General features: G+C 39.6%; 2 protein-coding genes across 2 annotated transcripts in view; one reads left to right on the top strand and one right to left on the bottom strand.

The window, feature by feature from the left end:
• ptprea (protein tyrosine phosphatase receptor type Ea) overlaps window positions 1–12,558 on the bottom strand; it is an 80,071-nt gene extending 67,513 nt beyond the window's left edge. The window contains exon 1 of the mRNA XM_084740216.1: window positions 12,415–12,558. The gene's annotated coding sequence lies outside the window, so the exon portion shown is untranslated. The remainder of the gene's footprint in view (window positions 1–12,414) is intronic.
• A 2,948-nt stretch (window positions 12,559–15,506) lies between these two features.
• clrn3 (clarin 3) lies at window positions 15,507–19,670 on the top strand. Its single transcript, XM_084740900.1, has 3 exons — window positions 15,507–15,891; window positions 17,226–17,411; window positions 18,378–19,670. Exons 1-3 carry the CDS (start codon window positions 15,660–15,662, stop codon window positions 18,653–18,655), a joined length of 696 nt encoding a protein of 231 aa, XP_084597026.1. The 5' UTR covers window positions 15,507–15,659; the 3' UTR covers window positions 18,656–19,670.
• The last annotated feature ends 362 nt before the right edge of the window (window positions 19,671–20,032 follow it).

Here is a 20,032-nt window from a genome sequence, read left to right as displayed (position 1 = left end):
TCAAGGTTCATACCCCCCATCTTATTTCCAACATACTGCATGATCCAGATTGCCTTTAACCTTGCTCATTTATATCATCCAGGACAGCTCTGATTACCATCCCATACATTAGCGCTTTCTGCTGCTCGTCTGAGCCTCACATGCCTATCATCAGCATGCAGAGCATGTCAGCTAACCCCTGACTGTGGTCTCACCGCCGCATCTAACGGTGCTCATTTAGACACGCGAATTCATCACAGTCAAAAAAAGGCATCAACACTATAAAGCTTCCCAAAGAGTCAGATGTTAAAAAAAAGGTGGTTTTCTTTATCAAACACATCTGAACTGGCTAGTCGCCATGCCACATCCTTTTTAGCTGAACACAAAAAGTGACGACGCAGACACTAAATTAATGCTTGTTGCTGTCACTGCAGGCCTTTGTGACGTGATCAGCACACTTTTCATAATTACAAGTCTCAGGAGTTCTGGTGTTAAAAGCAGGACAGGGCAGTAATGGATTATAACATGGTTACATAATTAGGATACAAAATAACCAAGGTGTATTTCAGTTAAAGAAAAAAAGACATTAAGATTACAGACACGTTTAGTAAAATGAGGATTATTAACAGGATTTCAATTTTTGAATGCATTTTAAAATAAAGAACGCTATAGGACCATGTGCACAGAGAACACATTAAAATACTTAACACCACTCTGGTCTCACTGACACCAGCTAGTCTTACAGTTAATGCATTATCATGGCCCATAATGAAAAAATGCTTCACTGGGTGGAAGTTTCAACATAGTTTTTAAATTAGAAAACAGGAACAACAGTAAAGTGAGAGTTCTGCCTTCAGCTGTGAAAAAAACATCATCTAATAACTCAGCATATAATTTAAAGAAACATTTACACACAAGACCAACTGCTGATATAGCTACACCATGATCACCGTGAATATTAGCTACACAGATCAACCACTGACATTACCTACACAGACTACTGCTAACAGAGGACGAATGGGCGGATGTAAGCACATGTTGCTCAATTATCATCGCCATATGTTGCTAGCACTATATCTCCAACACTTGTGGTGCATTATGCCCTTCAGAAGCCGAAAAAAGTTCTCTTGTTGATTTCCCCTATAATTAATAATATTTTATTCCCCTATCATATTAATGTGACTTTGTTTCACTCTGTATTTCTATATGTTTTACCGCCAGGGGCGCCTGCCCCCCAGTTTGGGAACCGCTATGGTACACAGACCAAGCGCTAATGTTAGGCACACAGAACAACGCTAATATTAGCTACACAGATCAACCACTAACATTAAGTACACAGACCAATCACTTACATTAGCTATACAGAACGACCTCTAACATTAGCAAAACAGAACAATCGCTAACATTAGCTACACAGAACAACTGCTAATATTAGCTATACAGAACAACCGGCAACATTAGCTATGCAGACCAACTGCTAATGTTAGCTACACAGAACAACCACTAACATTAGCTATGCAGAACAACTGCTAACATTAGCTACGCAGAACAACTGCTAATATTAGCTATACAGAACAACTGCTAACATTAGCTACACAGAACAACCGCTAATATTAGCTATACAGAACAACTGGCAACATTAGCTATGCAGACCAACTGCTAATGTTAGCTACACAGAACAACCGCTAACATTAGCTATGCAGAACAACCGCTAACATTAGCTACACAGAACAACTGCTAATGTTAGCTACACAGAAATCCAGTTACCTAGCTAACATGTTGAAACTTCCACTAATGAAAGAAAAATATGTTGGGATGCTTGTGACCAGGATGGTGTGAGGGTAAAAAAGAGAAGTGCCAGCAAAACACGACTTAACAAAGTACATTTAAATGTGTATAACTATTTATCTAAAAATGCACACATAACAAAGTAGGGAATATTTGGACAAGCAATTAAAACTACAAACAAACATTATATTAAACTAAACAATTTGTCCATATTTGGTACTGAGGTAATCCAAAGTAATGGACAGTAATCACGTTACGTTACTTTTATACTGTGCTACTTGCATTAGGCCAGTCACTACATTTTTTGACTGCTAACTATATTGGAATAAATTTTTAAAGTAACCCTCTCAACGCTGGTTAAAAGGAAACGGAGCAGATGAGACTTTGAATTAATAAAACAGCAGAATTGACTTCTTCTACACAAATGAGTGGTGGTGTGTTAAAATTGTTGCTCTGTATTCATCTGACACGACGATCAAATAAAATAAGCAGCCCTGCTGAATCAGCCCATTGTACTTGTGTGAAAATGTTTATTGGAGTTATTCCAGTGCTTTCAAACTGCATCATGTTGCTGCAAGCACAATTAAAATATTGTAGGGCTGACATGATGATCACACACAACTCCTTGTGTAGCAGCCTTGAAAGAATGAATAGGAAATGGGCTGCTTTAGTAAGCATCCATTATTCATCAAGCACTGTACTCCTCCATATCAACAACCTCAGTGGTGACACAGCCAAACCATTATTTCCTCTTTCTCTCTTTCACTCTTTACTTCTCTCTTTCTCTTTTATCTCGCACACGATCAGCAGCCAACTCCTTAAACGTCTGTAAACTCTGAAACATCCAACAAAACATTTTATAATCCAACTGTATTTGATGTCAGACTGTTAAAAGAATATGATCCAACATTAAGGTTTCTGTAAAGATGGAAGGCTGAGCTGCGGCCGATCGTCCTGGCGTTTTATGAGGTGCAAGAGAAAAATCATTGCACCTGCTGATATACTGCACGAGCAAAAAAAAAATCTGACATCACATGCAGAGACTGACAACATAAGTCACAAGACCGACTGAGACCTTGATGCATCTCCAGCCAGGCTTCAGATTTTATGAGGTGAGATAATCACTCTTTCTATATGCACCATCGCCATGTGAGACACAGCCACCCGCCTGCTGCTTCTGGAATCAATTAAAAGCTGTTTTACATGTTTGCGTCAGCACAAGAACACTGAAATTCAACAGAAATATTTTAGAAAGGAGAGTTCAGATTATTTGAAGCGGGGTTGTATGAGGTATTTATCGATAGTCATTGTATTACCTATGTTAGATGGTGTTCGGCACGTCCCCAGTCTGAAGAGCTAAGCAATGAACTGCTGTGGGTCAGCAGTAAAAACATACTTTGGCCACTTAAAAAAACAACAATCAGTCACAATCAGTTTAAGTGTACACTGTATTTAGAATATTTTCACAGCTTTACCTAGGTGTCAAACAGCCTTTCTGACAGAAAAACCACCGTTATATAAGCTAAATATCACTCTCTCCAAAGCCACCAGACTCCATTGTCAAAATCAGTCATTTTACCTTGCAGAACAGAGGAGTTGCTGGTCTACTGCTGCCTCAATCTACATGTTTGTTTGCTTATTGTGTGACTTCAGTGAATCCGAACTAAGCTTTTAGAACACCAAACTCACACAATAACACTAATTGATTTACTTACTTACTGATTTTGCCAATGAAGTCTGGTTGAGCCAGAGAGAGTGATATCTCGCTTATATAACAGCCCTTTCTAATTGGAAAAGGCTGTCTGATGCCAAGGTAAAGCGGTGAAAATGTGGTGGGGTTTTTTTGTTGTTGTTGGATGCCCACAGCAGTACATTGTGTAGCTTTCTACACCACTGCTCCTGCTGTTTCTCCAAAGTGCAGGCATGTCAGCCACCATAATACACTGACTGCCTCATACAACCCCACTTCAAATCATCCAAACTGTCCATTTAAATAACAAAATAAATGCAGACAACGATTAAGAAACAGTAATGTCGTGAACACGTGCAGTAGTCAGCTTCAGTTTCACACTATTTGCATCATCTATTAACTTCAAAGACGTCATACATTATCATAAAGATCAAGCTGTCTATGAATGTGTGGGTGTGACATCTTATGCGCATATAAGATGGGCGAATCTCAGATTCACACTGTGATCAATCGACCAGCTTTCAAAGAAATCCACTCCTGCTGGATCTTTCTTCTTCCTGGTTGTCACAGTGATATTAACCACGTTCTCAGCCTGTGGCCTGCCCTTTTGTTTCCCAGAGAAAACCTAATATTTGCTTTTCCTAGTCATTCATTCCGATAAAATAAAGTGGACTGAAACATGTTTAAAGCCAGAGCTGGTGTTTGCTTTCACTTCAGTTAAATCAGGCCACACTGCACAGGGAGTTAATCTCCTCTGCTCCACCCTGCTCTCCCTGAGCAGGTCACCAAATTAGGTTGCCATATTTCAGCCTAAAAAAGAAAAAAAAAAGTAGCTGAATTCAATATTATCATGTTAAGATCACATCTGTCAACATTGCAGTCCCAGCAAATAGACGATGTTAAGTATGGGATTGTGTGATTAAAACAAATCCATTTTGGCAGCCTGATGGGTTTTTTTTTGCTATTTTTACTGCTAAAATGCAGACAAAAACACACAGATCTTCAAAGTTTTAAACAATGTGTTTTTCTTCCTTCTTTGGAGACTCATAAAACAAGTGCAAGGTCACAGCTCAATCTCCCAAAGCGTGTCTTTTAAGAGCTCTGCGGTGTACTTTGCAATGCACTCATGTTGAGACTGACAGAAATACAATAGAGAAACTATGTGTAGCCTGGAGGAGGGAATACACCCATATTACTACTGGGCAGCTGTTGTGGAGTGACATCATGCAGTACTTCAGTATTTCCCAGGGCCATATTCTCTTATTCAAACCAGAAGGGCATAACCTGGAGGTTCCCAGCCTGGGGTTTGAGAGCCTCCAGGGGGTCCCAAGGTAAATTTGAGAGGCCACAAGATGATTACAGGCACAAAGAAATATTTTTGTTGCACAAAGTTATGTTTAATTGCTTTGACTAGACACTCAACTAAAGCTTAATCGATTAGTCAGCTATTCAACCATTTTGATAATCAATTATTCAGTTTAAGTAGGAGGTAAAAAGTCAAAATGCTCTTCTGAATATTATTGGGCTGTTGAAAAAAAAAAAGAAATTTGAGGATGCCATTTTTGTCTTTTTGGAAATTTTGATCTGCATTTTTTTTTAAAATCATTTTCTGACATTGAACAGCTAATCAGTTAATCGTAAAAAGAAGTGACAGATCAATTAACTGTGACAATAATTGCTGGTTGCAGAGACAAAAAACATCTCTTTGGTTGAACTGCTCACGATCCAGGGCCAGGTTAAGGTCATAACCTCTGATGAGGGGTCACAAGTAGACATTGTTTAATTTTTAAGGGGTCACAAGCATTTCCTTTCCTCGTCATTGCCTGGATTTAATTTTACACACAGACTACACTCTATTTCCAACTCCAATTCCAATATTGCGATGATGAGCAATACTTGACTTTAACATCACTTCCTAACTAGAGGTGATGCTAACATCGGATTATTTCGGTTTCTCCCTATGACAATGGCTTGTTTGAAAAATCTCTCACCCTATTCTTCCGAGGGTCCTCACACCTGCTTCACCGCCAAACTATTTTCTTTGGTCAGAATTGATGCTGACATCCTTGATGTTTCTGTTTTCTTTCCACAAAGCAGTCAGCAGGGAAGGCGAGACACTAATTAATGAGGCTGAGAAGCGGCACATCGGATATGATCCGCAGTGCCCTTTTTAAAGCGTTATCCTCAAAAAGGATGAGGTTTGGAAGGAAAACGTGGCGCTCTTCAGAGCTACAAATAAGTTAACTGTCCCCTGACTATATAGAGACAATGCTGACTTAAGAAAATTATGAAAAATTAATTAAACACTTAACTTACTCATCAAGCAGTGGTTCTGCTGCATTCTGCATGAAAAAGGCTCCTCACAGCATCATCAAATGTCTAGTTTTTTTCCCAGGCAACAGTCCAAACCCCAAAATATTCCACCGACTATAATGTAAGACCAAGAAAATGAACAGATTCTCACATTTGACCTAATGTTTGGCCTTCTCTTGCTCTATTTGACTCCTCAGTCAATATAACAAATATCAGAACAGAGAGCTGCTAAAATGTTTTGTAGAGGTTGCGGCACTATTTTGCAATAACATTGATTTCATTTTAACTTCTCTTGAAAAGATTATCTCTCTCTCTTGTGCCTCATGTGCTCGACCTCACTGTTATCTCAGAGGAGCAACTCACAATGCCTCCTTTGAACAGATGGTGGGTGAGATGTGACGCATCTGAAAAGGGAGAACCTTGATCTCTGTCCAGCTGTTCCAACGCAAAGCTGAGACTTAAACACAGCTGATGGCAAACAAACACAAATCTGCACAGTTTGAGTTTGTACATATATCAATCACACGCCCCAGCAGCAGCAGCAGCAGCAGCAGCAGCAGCGCTGGCTCTGGCTGTAACACAGGAGAGATGTCAGAGGGGCTGCAGGTAGCAGTTTGCACAGCTGTAGCCTGTCCTCACTGCAGCCCTGTGTTTAATAGAGCCTCCTCTGATGGAGACACACCCTCTCTGTGTCACCAAGAAGCTTCGGGGCTTTCCGGATCCAAGCAAAGTCCTCTGAGCAGGAAGCAGCACACCGCTCACATGCTCTGTTTCTGCTTTCCCTGATTTTGCTCTCACTGTTGCTGTTCTGGTACTTTCAACAATCACATTTTTCTTTGTGTTTAAAGGGACACTACGTAGGATTTTCCTTAAAAAACAATGTATAGACTCATAAAAATAATCCCTCCCACTTTTGAAACACTCCAAGTGTGTGACTTCTATCTGTATCTTCTTATAGGGCTGAAACTAACAATTACTTTCATTGCAGATTAATATATTGATTATTTTCTCTGTGATTCGATTAGTTGTTTGGTCCATAAAATGTAAGAAAACAGTGATGTTGGTCTCTGTTTACCAAAGCCCAAGGTGATGCCCTCAAGTGTCTTATTTTGTCCACAAACCAGAGATATTCTGTTTACTGTCATATTCACATTTAAAGAGCTGAAATCAGAGAATTTTGATGGGTTTTTTTTCTTAAACAACAACCGAAAACAGGTGAATCAATTATCAAAATAGTTACCAATTAATTTACGAGTGGACAACTAACAAAGAGCTCAACAATAAGGATTGCCTGCATGCCATGGCAAGTGAAATGCCATGTCAGGCAAGTAAATTTGGCAACCTGCGTGCTTGACTGGGCAAGTGGTAAAAACATTTTGATGAAAAACAATTAATCGTTTAAGTACAATCACATCCATCGGCCAAACCCTGCTGGGAATGAGATCCATCAATCTTTGTGTGTATTCAAACAGTAGCTGCACATTCTACCTTTAAACACAATGTCACATGTAATACAAGCTGCACAACAGCCCCAAACAACCCCCCATCCTATTTGTTCATTACTTCGCTTTCAATCCAATTTCCCCGCGAAGTGAGGGTTACATTTTTATCTCCTCACCCTGCATGACTTATAATATGTTTTATCATTACTAAATCATTTAAGCATGATGCCAAAATCCAAAGGCAGACTGCAGGCCTTGCATTCTGAAGCACTAGCCGCAAGCACAAACAAGCCTACGGTTGCAACATGCTGCAGCTTAATGTGCTTTAGCAAGCTCCCACTACAGCAAGAGGAAAAATAACAGGTTGGATACAAATGCTGTTTGTATCAAAAGGAAGATCTCACTCTGACATTCCCCCTGCCTAATTCATGAGCCGTTCTCCCAGGCCGGCTAAAACCGTTTTCTGGCGGCAAAGATCTGACAACTTCTGGGTCAGGCCGGGCTCATCCCTAATTGTCGAGACTTTATACCAATTAGTTCCTTCTCCGCCTATTTGAGGGGAAAAAAAGCGTACCTTCAAGCAGAGTGTAGTTAATGCGGCTGCAGCCTCAGAGAGAGCGCAGCACAGCGTGCAGTCTCGCCGTGGCAGCTCAAAGTTAGACTCTGAGTGTTTCCAAAGAGAGGTGGCGGATAGACAGAGAGGGTGGGCGAGCTGCAGGGATTAACTCCAGGCCAGCAATTTAAGGTTTATACCAGCAAGCTGTTAGAAACTTTAGGTATGCACAGCTCGTTCCTCTCTCCACGTCGCTGTGGATTTCATTAATCACCACATCTGTTCGTTGTACGCACAGCACACCCACGCTCCAATAACATGCACTTCACAAGCCTTCCAAAATGCCATTTTACAGGTCTAACTATAGCAAAACACTAAACTGCTGTTTAACACACTTGGCGGTGTGTTAAACAGCAATTAAAGGTAGATTGAAAATAGCTGCTGCAATTACAAACCTGTTGAGTATTTGCACCATTTTTAAGACAAGAGTACACACAACCTACATTCTCACCTTTTTTCCTTTAATAATCTCTTCTCCCAGAGAAATTTATCATTGCACATGATGTACAGTTGATATTCTTTACATGTTGATCATGCCAGAGACCTAAACTTTAAGGCTAACTATTATTTTTTTCAACCTGGACCCTATTTTTCTTTGTTTCTGTGTCTAAGTAACTAACATGGACAACAAGTTTTGAAGCAAAACTGAGCTGCAACACAATTCCCTCCAGGCAACTGGTACTATAAAAGCAAGTCTGCTATAAGTGCGTGTTTTTGTCACTGATGGGCTCAGATTGTTATTCTAAGTGTGACAACTTTTTGGTAATGATGCCTACAGGGAGAGACCTTTTTGAAAGAGAAAGATTTTTGTTTAACCACAAACAGCTGATTCACTGCGCTCGCCAAAGTCACCAGGCTCCATTTGCAAAGCTGTATTTTTATAATCGTAAAACACGCTTCATTCTCTTGACAGAAACTAAATTAAATTCACCAAAACCGTCTGGGCTCGTCTTTCCACTGCTCCAACAATCACCAACTCTGGTTGTCAAAATAAGTCTTTAATTCACTGTAGTGGATGTGAAAATATTCTGTTTCTACCTGCTGCTTCTCTGATGTCCAAGCTCTCCTGATATTTTCACATCCAACTCTGTGAATTGAGGATTCATTTCGACCAAACCGGGGTCGGCGATTGTCGAAACATTGGAAAGACAAGCCAAGAAAATAAAATAATAAAAATGACAATGTCAAAATTACAGTTTTGCAAAGGGAGTCTGGTGATAGCAATTAAACAGCTGTTTCTGGTTAAACAAAAACGGATCGGTCTCTGTAGGGATCCTTTTCATAATGTTGTCAGACACTTAGAACAACATCCTGAACCTGTCAGTGGCAAAAAAAAGTTGTAGCTCAGTTTCACTCAACGCTGGACTGATTTCAACAATTGTTGTCCCCAGTAGCCACTTGCACACAAAAACATGGGGACGTAGAGTCCATTTAAAAAAAGATACCAACTTAAACATTTAAAGGACAAGTGCGTAGTGACATTTTATGGCTTCAAGGTTGTAGATTGCAGCGAAATGATTACAACTTGTCTCACCCTTCTCTTCCAAGTGTGTGGGAGATACTTCACTGCCTGCAAAAGTCGCGAAAAACTCAAAAGACCCTGCCTAGAGCCAGTGTTTGGTTTGTCCATTCTGGGCTACTGCAAACATGGTGATTCAACATGACAACCTCCGTCTAAGGTAATGACAACACATCATTTATTATTTTCAGGTGATTATACACTAATGAAAACAAACTGATGAAGATAATATTCCATCCCTGCCATATTCTGCCAGTAATTCCCCCTAAATCTCAAGCACTGGACTTTTAACCAGGTGTCTTTTGAGTGCAGCTTTCAAAAACAAGCATGAATAGTTAATGCGATGAAAGCCAAATCAATCAGCCGACAGCACTCAGCAGTCAAATGTTATTTCTTCCTGCATCCTTACACAGTCTCATTTGTCTTGGCGAGCACCACTGACTATTTGTTTATTTCATTGCATCCTCATTAGCTTCTTCTGCCACAGCAATTGCCATTCATCCCGGCGTCCATGCTGTGTAATTGAGATGGAACTCACAGTGAAATATCACAGACAGACACGGGCTGCGTTCGCATGAGACCAAAGGGAAAGTAAAGGCAACATCAAGGTCACATGGCTGCTACAATATAAAACTAAAAGATTGGTTTAATGCAGCCAGGTGTGTTGTGATAAATCCGGAAAATGCTTCTGCATCTGTTTGGACAGAACGGACTTGGACCCAGGAAAAACACAGGGCGACCTCTCCTCACTTGGCTCAACTTGTTCAAAGTATTTAAGTTAAACTGAAGAGAAGTCGGGCGTCTCTTTTTTTAAATGGAAAAGAGCAGAATGGATCAATGGTACTGTACAGACAGAGACCGTGTTTTTAGTTTCTGTCTGGATATTCTCAGCAGCACTCAATACGAAATGAAAGAAAGAATAATTTATTATTTTCAGAAGTTAAACTTTCCCAATGGGCTTTTTTCCCCCCTCATATATTGATCCTCGTGGCTGCTCAGTCTGCAGTACCTGACCCTGTCAGACAGACTTATTAGGAGATTTATTAGATGCAATTTAGCAGCCTCTCTTTGACATTAATTAACTCAGCTCATAGTCCAGCCATGTTGCCACATTATGGCTCAAAATACAATAACGGCTCAATCTGAATCTGGCTTACAGCTCCGACAAGGACCAGAGCTGTAGCCAGGATTTTAGAAACACTGAGGCCCCGAGTCCAAGTCCACCATCACCTGAAAAATCTGACCAGAAACCATTAACTAAGTCCCTATTTTTTTCTTATGATTTAGATTATTAAAAACATTTTATTTATTCCTTTAGCTGTACAGTTTTATTCACTGTGCATTTTATTTCTCAACATGTCTCTTTCCTGCAAAAAACATGTGTTTCCCAAACAATAACTTTTCATGAGCTAAGAAAACTTGGCAAATACCAAGAATATTATCCTGCCATGTTAGGATAACATTAGGATAAGAAATCTACTAGCCTGAAGTCAATTTTTACTTGCCCCTGCACAAACAAATAACAACAAAAAGTAAAGTTAACTGTTGTGTTTAATCATCAAGGACCTCAGTGGTACAGGTACAGCACTGATAAATACCAAGTGATTAAAACATTGTGACTGTCTGCAAAACTATCGTCACTATGAATGTGTTTTCTGTTTCAGAAGTGTCGGTTGTCAAAGTCTATTTTCCTGTTAATGGTCAGTGGAGAACTATCTTGATGGCGTCTTGGTTTGTTTTAAAGCTGAAACAATTAACTGACTAGTTGTCAACTATCAAACTAATTGCCAAGTATTCTGAAATTGTTTTGAGTCATTTGTTAGGAAATAATGTCCTAGAACAAAGGGAAGACTTCACACATCTATTAGATGAGTAGACCTTTGCCTGATGAAGGTCCAGTACTGAAACACCACAAATAAATGTTATATTGCACGTGAGACAGTGTGCAGGAGTCCTTTTGCAAGAAATGATGTCCAAATTCTCTGATTTCAGTGTCTAAGATGTGAATATTTTCTAGTTTCTTTACTCATCTATGACAGAAAAATAAATATCTTGTCAAAATCCTATTTAAGATATTTTATTACATTTTAAGGCCTAATTTTAGATTTTTTAGAGACACCCTGCAGAATGATGTCTAATTAAAGTCTTTTCAGCAGTGGAGGCTGTCAAAGTCCATTTTCTTGTTAATGGTCAGTGGAGCACAGTCTTGATGGTGTCTTGGTTCATTTAACTTTTCATTTCCACAGTCTGATTAAACAAATGTCAGACAGGGTCCAGCAGTTTATCTCCCCTTCTCTTCACCCAGCAGCACCCTGCTATAGACAATCTGCTCCAGGGATGCTGATCTGTTGCTGACCCTGACCTCTGACCTCCGCTGGAGAGACACTTTCCCTATAGAGATTACTTTATGTCCAGTGATTACTGCATAGAAAAGCGATAGGACATTAAAATGCATTCAAACTAATATCAAACAAGAGTCAAAATCTCAAGACATGACTGAAAATCCTGGAGAAGAGTCCCCCTACACACAGTAACAAGTCTTAGCAGACCAGTACAGCCTCTGTTCAGCGACATGTTGAAACTGGCTCAACTGCAGCCCACAGAGACAAGCAGGCAGCTACCGAATATAAAGAAAAACAACCATCATCTTCAGTGTGATGAATTCAAATGACAACCAGAAAAGATAAACGAGGTGAAACAAAAACCAAGAGGGGAGATCAGGACAGAAACTCCGAGCGCCTCCTGTTCCATTAACCCACATTGACGCACCGGGCTGACTGTGGAGTCGCTGCAGGTTGACAAACACAGAGCTCTGATTTTAATCACACGATAAGCATCGAGGGTTGTGTTCACTGCCACGTTAAAGCCGAACGCACACCTGAAATGGACGGTTCGCGTGAAAAAAAAAACCCACCGTGCGCCGCTCCGCTGTGCGTAACGGACAGGTAACAACGCGGCGGTGTAGCGTCTGTGACTGAAAAATGACTGAAAATTTGACGTTTTCTGCGCGCTAATTAAATGTCAACACGCAGAGGACTGCGTACTGAAATAAAGTAATCTTTTCACTCACCTTGATGGCGTCAGCGTTTAAGTCCTGAGCGCAGATTGTGTTGGAAAAGGCGAGGCGATGCTTCAGCGTTGCCGCCTGTCACCGGGAAGGAGGAGTTTGTGTTTACTCCAACATAACAGAGCTGCTGTCAGCGGGCACACAGGATCCTGTCCCTGTTCAGCGAAGAGAGGGAGACACAGTCTGGCCACAAGCTTTATTACAACATGTGTGCCCCCCGCCCCCCCGATAATAAGACCAGTTTGTCCTCAAGCGCCTTCAGTAAATGTTTGTTTTTATTATTCTTTCATTTGAGCTCAGTTGGAATAAAAATTTGGGTTGTTATTGGTCATAAATCCTTAGAAAATAAGAAAAAAAACCCATCTGAAATCTTCCAAATAATAAAAAATAATACAATGTCAAAATAGAATTATTTCTCCGTCAGCCAATCAAGTTGCAGCTTACATCCACGTCTGTCCAGACTCATAATATCTGTAGTGACAACTCTGAATATATTTAACAAAATGCATTAAAGGGACAGTTCACCCTCAAATGAAAAACACATATTTTTCCTCTGGCTTGTAGAGCTATTTATCCATGTAGATTTTTTTTTTTTTTTTTTTTTTTTGATGTGAGTCGCCATGTTTTGGAGTTATCAGCCTTACAGATGCCTACTTTCTGTCCAATATAATGGGATTGAATGGCAATCAGCTTGTGATGTTCAAAGCAACAAAAAAATTACATTTGAAAAAATCAAAACCAATGACTCCTTCTACAAATCATGACCTGGTAACTCAAGATAATCCACAGACCTTGTTGTGAGCAGTTTCTTTTTAGTACAAAGAAAGTAGTTATGTAGATTCTACTGCAGAAAGAAAGTAGAATTAGCATATGATTTCCTGAGTTGTGGCCAAAAGTGTGTTTTGTGAGGTCACCGTGACCTTCACCTATGACTTCAAAATTCTTTTCTGATTCAGTTCATCCTCGAGTCCAAATCGATGTTTGTATCAAATTTGGAGCAACTGATCAAGGTGTTCCTGAGCTGTCACGGGCCAGACATGAGATCACATTGATCTTGATCTTTTATTGCGTTCACCATAACGAGACAGATGGACGGACAAACCATAAAGCGTCTGGCCATGGCTATTGCTGGTGCAGAGGCATAAAAAGTTTGTAGGTTATGACACTGAAAAATTATATAATATAGTGGTTAAATTCTTTTTTATTGGGGACAGTTCACTTCAAAATCCATCTAGATCCATCTAAATTATTTTGGTTATTGTTTGGAGTTGGTCTTGTCTTGAAACAGCAGTGTCTTTATGTGTCTTTTCTCAGTCTTAGACAAAGAGGATTCTGGGTTTTACTTCAAGACCGGTCAACCACAACTGCAGGGATATCATTGCCTGTGCACACTGTCTGATTTATTTGTTAACACAATTACTGTGACTGGATGTAAAACTTCCTGCTTCACACGCGGCTTCACTCGTTTCTAATTTTAGATTTTTATTACAGTATATAACCACCACCTGTCCCAACCCTCCTTCACACTCACTCCGAGAAAGTAACTGGACGAGACAGGAAGAGAAGCTGTGGCTGTCTGGGAGGAGATATCAGCCAGATCTAAACCATGAAGAGTTCTTCTGTAAAACACACAGCAGCGTGTAAATTCTGTGATACAACACTTACTGGGACAGTCTCAAACTTTTATCTAATATATATAAATGCTACATGCTGTGATACTGCTCCTTCACATTCAAGTATAATGGAACAAGAAGGCACTCAGCTTGTGGTGCTCAAAGCCCCTCAGAAATACTTTTGGAAAACTCAGAAAGAAAAAAGCCCCAACATGAAAGTGCTCGCAACAAGGTCTGTGGATTATCCTGAATAATCAGATCATGATTTCTGGAAAAAGACACTGCTGTTGAGTTTTTCATTTTTTTCCCCCATGTTTGAGGACCAAAAACTGAGCACCATCCAGTTCCATTATATCAGAGAAAAGGCAGACATCTCTATGAAACAATCTAGATCAGTGGTGCCCAACTCTGGTCCTCAGGGACCTCTGTCCTGCATGTTTTAGATGTTTCCCTGCTCCAACACACCTGATTCACATGATCAGGTTGTTGTCAGGCTTCTGCAGAGGCTTGATGATGAGCTGATCATTTGAATCAGGTGTGTTGGAGCAGGGAAACATCTAAAACATGCAGGACAGTGGGCCCTGATGACCAGGGTTGGGCACCACTGATCTAGATGGATAGCTCGCACTATGAGTAAGAAGGAAAGTTTGAATTTTTGTTTTGTGGGTGAAATGACTCTTTAAACATTTTCTGTATAACAGAACTAAATATGAGCCTGTTGATGAAATTATGAGCTTGTCGCTAATTGAATTACTCCCAGAGATAAGAGGATTGGGAAAAACATTTTTCAGAAGCATCTTGATCGCCTCATTACCAGCAAGTCCTGAAGCTTTACACTGTTGCTCCATGGATAATCTATGTATCATTTTGTGCTATAAATCAATGACACCAACTGTAACTTGTAAATTCACAGTTAAACATCAGAGGAATGTGAATTTTATTATTTAAAATCAAATGTTATGTGGAAATCACTGACAACATCTCTAATCATGAACCAAACGTATCACCAAACATACGTGAAATGATACCAGCCCCTATTATGGCTTTAGTGCCTCTTTGATGACGTTTATAGTCCTCTTCCAGTAACTTTTCTTGAGTCAGACAGGTAAATAATTAAACTGCATTATGTTTTATGACACTACAATTTCAAGAACAGGACTTTGAATCCCACATAGTGAAGGTGTTTCCTTCAAAGTGTGTGTGTGTGTGTAGATACTGAACAATTGAAATTATTAAAAGATTCTTTCTAAAAGGGTTTTTAGATGCCCTGAAGTCGCTTTGTTCAGCTGAGCTCAATATAAATCTGAAAATATTTCACAACCCTCACTGCACAGTTAGACAACAGATATCTGAGAGCAGACACGGCACAGCTGTCATGTTTAAACTGCTGGTGAAACTGGTGTCTCCACCATGACAACCAGCTCCATGTTTTCCCTTCAAACCAAAGGTCACAGCCATAATCGAGAGGTTTTACAACCAGCAGTCCACATTTCACTCCACCCATGAAGGTAACTCATACACTGAATCTTTAGAGGATCAGAGGGTCTTAATCTGCTTCTGAGGCTTCATCACAGCTTTAAAAAAGAGACACTGGGATTTAGATTAAACTAGAGGAACAACTGGAATACAGCGATAATGCCTTCCACTAAGAAGACTCTACATTTCATGTCCAGTGCGCTGGTTACTGCCATATCTGTTGGGCTGTTGGGCTTTGGCATGTCATCAGTGTGGGCTAAGATCTCCCTAGAGTGCTCAAGAGGTGAAACTGACTTCTTCAATGGAACTGCTACCATCACTGTGGAGCTTTTTGGTGGTCTTCTGGAAAGAACCTTTTGCCCCACCTTTGGAGGAGATGTGACATTTAACGGTAACTTACCAAGGCTTTCAAAGGGCCAGTTCACTCAAATTAAGATATTTTCTCACTTTCACGCCTCTAGAATCAAGTCATAATTTATTGTTTTGGTTTTATTTTCCCAGGTCTTAATATATGCATCTCTGAGATTCATATCTCCAAACAATAACACTTTAAAACTAAATTTCAGTCATGTCTTTCCAGAATCAGTGTCCCTGATTTGGTTATCTGACTATAAAGAAAGGAGTCTCTCTGTTTGTATGCATGCATATATGTTTGTCCTTCTATTTTCTCGACACCTGTTCATCCAATCAATTTTACACTTGGCGGGTGTATTGCTGAGGACCAAAGAGAGTTTAGTGGTGGTGGTCAATTTGACCAGAGGATGGTGCTGTAAAACAAGTTCACATGTTTTGGCCTGTAACTTATGGACCATAAGTCTTGGATTCAAGTTGCTCCTGGATTCAGTGGGTCAAGATAAACTGACTGATCTGTTTTTCACTTAAGCTACTACAAATTTTCCGCAATAGTTACCAAATAAGGAACAGCAGATCTCGATCTCTGGATCAGGCTGGATCAGATTTTTGATGCTCCATACGGTTTTGCCGTAACCCCAAAAGATTGCCCAAATGCATCTTGCAGGGCTTATAATACAAAATATAATGTCTGAGTGACCATGACAAATACGGTGCCAACTGCCTAACAGGCATCATCTAAGCATCATATAACAATGAAGGAAGGAATCTCTGTCTGTCTTTTGCATATCTTGAGAAATATTCATCTGAGCAACTTTATACTTAGCAAGTGTGCTGCCGAAGACCCAAGGGAGTGCTATGTCAAGATAAGTCAATTTTATTAATATAGCGCCCAGTCATAACAGGACACTTTTCAGAGACCCAATAGTTCCCACCAAGAGCAAACACTAAGGTGACAGTGGTGAGGAAATACTTCCTTGTAAGAGGCAGAAAACACGAAACTAGACTCTGTGGTGAGCAGCCGTCCACTGCAACTGGTTCAGAGTGTGAATTCGATCAGATGACTGGTTCTCGAGAACGCTGCAAGCAGCCTTACATTGGTTTTTGACAACACTGCAAGCAGGACTTCCATGGGCAAAACAATGGGCCCAGTTGGAGGGATCATTCCCTGAATGAGCACTGTGCTAGTTCTGGTTAAACCAAGGAACTGTCAGCAGTTCAAAAGAAAACTCTTCACAGAGAGATCTCAGACGCAGATCAGACTACAGCAGAGTGTAATGCATGTTAGCTGTACTAAATTACATAACCACAATATTCTTGTACTGTCTGTGTGTGGCTGTGTGTGTGTGTGTGTGTGTGTGTGTGTGTGTGTAGTCCTTCCTAAGTTGGTGGAAACAGGAGGTACCCCAATAATCCTGCACGCTTTGGCTTTGTGCCTGTTGGTCCTGTCTCTGGTGTGTTCTGCTGGCAGCATCCTGATATCCCTCTACAACAGTGTCAGTAACCCTTATGAGACCTACATGGGTCCTATTGGCATCTATGTCTGCAGCTCGCTCAGCAGTAAGTGAATCATATGTTAAAGCACTAAGCAACTAGGAGTGAAATTAATGATGAAAAGGAAAACATTTAAAGGTCCGGTGTGTAAGAATTATATGGATTGAATGGCTGAATATGACAGGAATGCAACATACTATCATATAGTGAACTCTGTTCTGCATGTAAATTGATGTCCAAATTTGCCATTAGTGTTATTTAAGGGAAATTTGGCACTTTTCATGTGGATGTTCAGTCAGTGTTGATAGTAAATGTTGTGATTTAAAGCAATAATTTCTCAGTGAGTCCTATATTGACTGAGAGAGCTGAGTGTTAAGTGACAAAAATACTCATCTGGCTAACCTGAAGGAAAGACTGGAAATCCAAGCTGAAATAACCTGTAGTCCTTCCTGCATCCCGTGACATCATTGTGACATCACTGAATGCAGGAAGAACAGATTTTGCCACAAGAGAGCTCAGTTTTCATGGGCAATATAGCTCACCCTTAGGAATTTATTGCTTCAATTTGCTACATTTACCATCATCATGGACAAGACATCCACATGCCAAGCGCCAAAATTTCCTTATATGTGCCGTAAAATAAAAAATACAATGTCATCTGTTGCCTCATGCATCGTTTTTCCTCCTCTGTGTGGTTTGCAGGCTGCTGCTGACAGTTCAAATGTGTATATGTCTGCCAAAGACATGTTTGCCACGGTCAGGCATGTTTTTTTTATTTATGTTTGGCACTGTGCACCTGGAACGATTTGAGGTCGGAAGTTGGAAATTTCAACTGGGAAATTCTGACCTCTGACTTTGACTGCAACACAGCATTAGAATATCTACATCAAGAATGTCTATATTTGCAGAGTGTATATCTTACATGGAGGCGGCCATGTTGTTTCTACAATATCTTACACAGTGGACCTTTAAATAGTGGCTGGGATGTAATTTTGTTTGGGACAGTACTTCATGTCACTCTTTCTCCTGCAGCATGTTTGTCTGTTCTGGTCCTCATCCTATTCGCGGTGAACATCAATGTGACCAACATGGCGGAGGACATTGTGGTGAACTTCGCCAACAGTATTGCAGTGGACATGAGGGGAAAGTCTGCGGAGATGCAGCTCGGATACTACCTCGTCATCCCGTACACGGTGCTCTCTCTTGTCGCCATTCTTTTGATCTACTTGTACGACCACGCAGCCTACACACAAAGGAGGGAACAGCAGAGACCGACCGAGGACGCACCGAAGGAGATAATGATGTATTAAAGGCCTGTAGAGTGAGTGAGTTTTCAGTGACTGATTGCTCATTGAGAAAGTCTTGATGAGCAATTTAAATGGAGAATTACAGACAGAAATGACAGATGTATGTACAGTAAAAATATGGATTTACAGCTTGTTTAACATATTATAATAAGATTATACACTTGTACATAAAATATCACAATATTATGTTTAATAAAACAGAGTATTGGGGCCACACTGAGCAACTAAAAAAATGCTTTTCAAGAAATTAATTATGTTGAGAATAAAGTAAAAATGTCGAGAATAAAGTCAAACTTTCAGTATTAGTCCCAGGCAAAAGAAGAAAAAATAAATCAGAGGAGGAACATTTGTTAAATTTTGTATCATGAGAATAATATTAAAATGTTGATCTTGTTCTCAACAATTCCACTTCTTGGCATTTCAATGTTATTCTCAACGTTTTGACATTATTCTTAATGTGTTGACTTCATTTTAGACCATACAACTTTATTCTTGACATTTCAACTTTAATATCGTAATTCAAAACAAAAAATCTTCTGCACTCATTTTTTCCTTTTGTCTGACCCTGATACTTCTGTATGTTTTGAATGTCTTTACACTACGAACAACAAGTTGTCTCATTTGAGTGTCTTCATCTGATTTGACTTGAGGTTATTTCATTGTATTGTAATTTTTTTTTGCTGCTACATTTATTAGTGTGTAAATCAATTTTCTTTTACTGTATATCTTTCTGATTTTGAACTAACATTGTTAGAAATCTATTTATTTTGTGCAAAAATAATTAAAAAAATAATTATGATAAAAACTGATCTATTTTTCATAGAGAAATGACACATATCACCTGCATCTTTAAGTCTTCAATACATCAACAACTATACAAAAAAACAAATAACATTTTTTGTGTCTGAAACAAGTTTGCATTAAACAAGTGAATGTAAATAAAAAGATGAGATGAGGTTGCTCTTCTTGTTATTTTAAAGGATGGATTTAAAAATACAGCCATTTTTATCTGTCTTTTGTTATTTAATTAGCCTACTTACTATTGATTTTCTAAAATAATGAAAAACAAGCTAAGAAATGTGCACAAAATATATTTAGTTGATGTTTAAAATCCAAAGATTAAGCTCAAATAAAGGGTGGCAGAGGTGGAGAAAAGTGGGAAGAGGCACAGGGGGATTCATTGATTTCTGCTGCCCTCTATCTCTGAAATGATGTAAATGCAAAGAGAAGATTCATAACAACTTTCAAGTCAACAGCTAACCCTGAAACAGGAGTAAAAGAGTAAAAAAAATATTTTGCTAGTTTTCTTTTTATCAGTCTTTCATCAGTAACAGATGGTAATTATTGGTGTTTATCTGTTTGAATTATGGGACGTTTCTG

This window comes from Lutjanus erythropterus, chromosome 17, assembly GCF_056507025.1.
Source record: "Lutjanus erythropterus isolate fLutEry1 chromosome 17, fLutEry1.hap2, whole genome shotgun sequence".
Classification (NCBI taxonomy): Eukaryota; Metazoa; Chordata; class Actinopteri; order Lutjaniformes; family Lutjanidae; genus Lutjanus; species Lutjanus erythropterus.
This window is presented reverse-complemented; position numbering and strand designations above follow the sequence as displayed.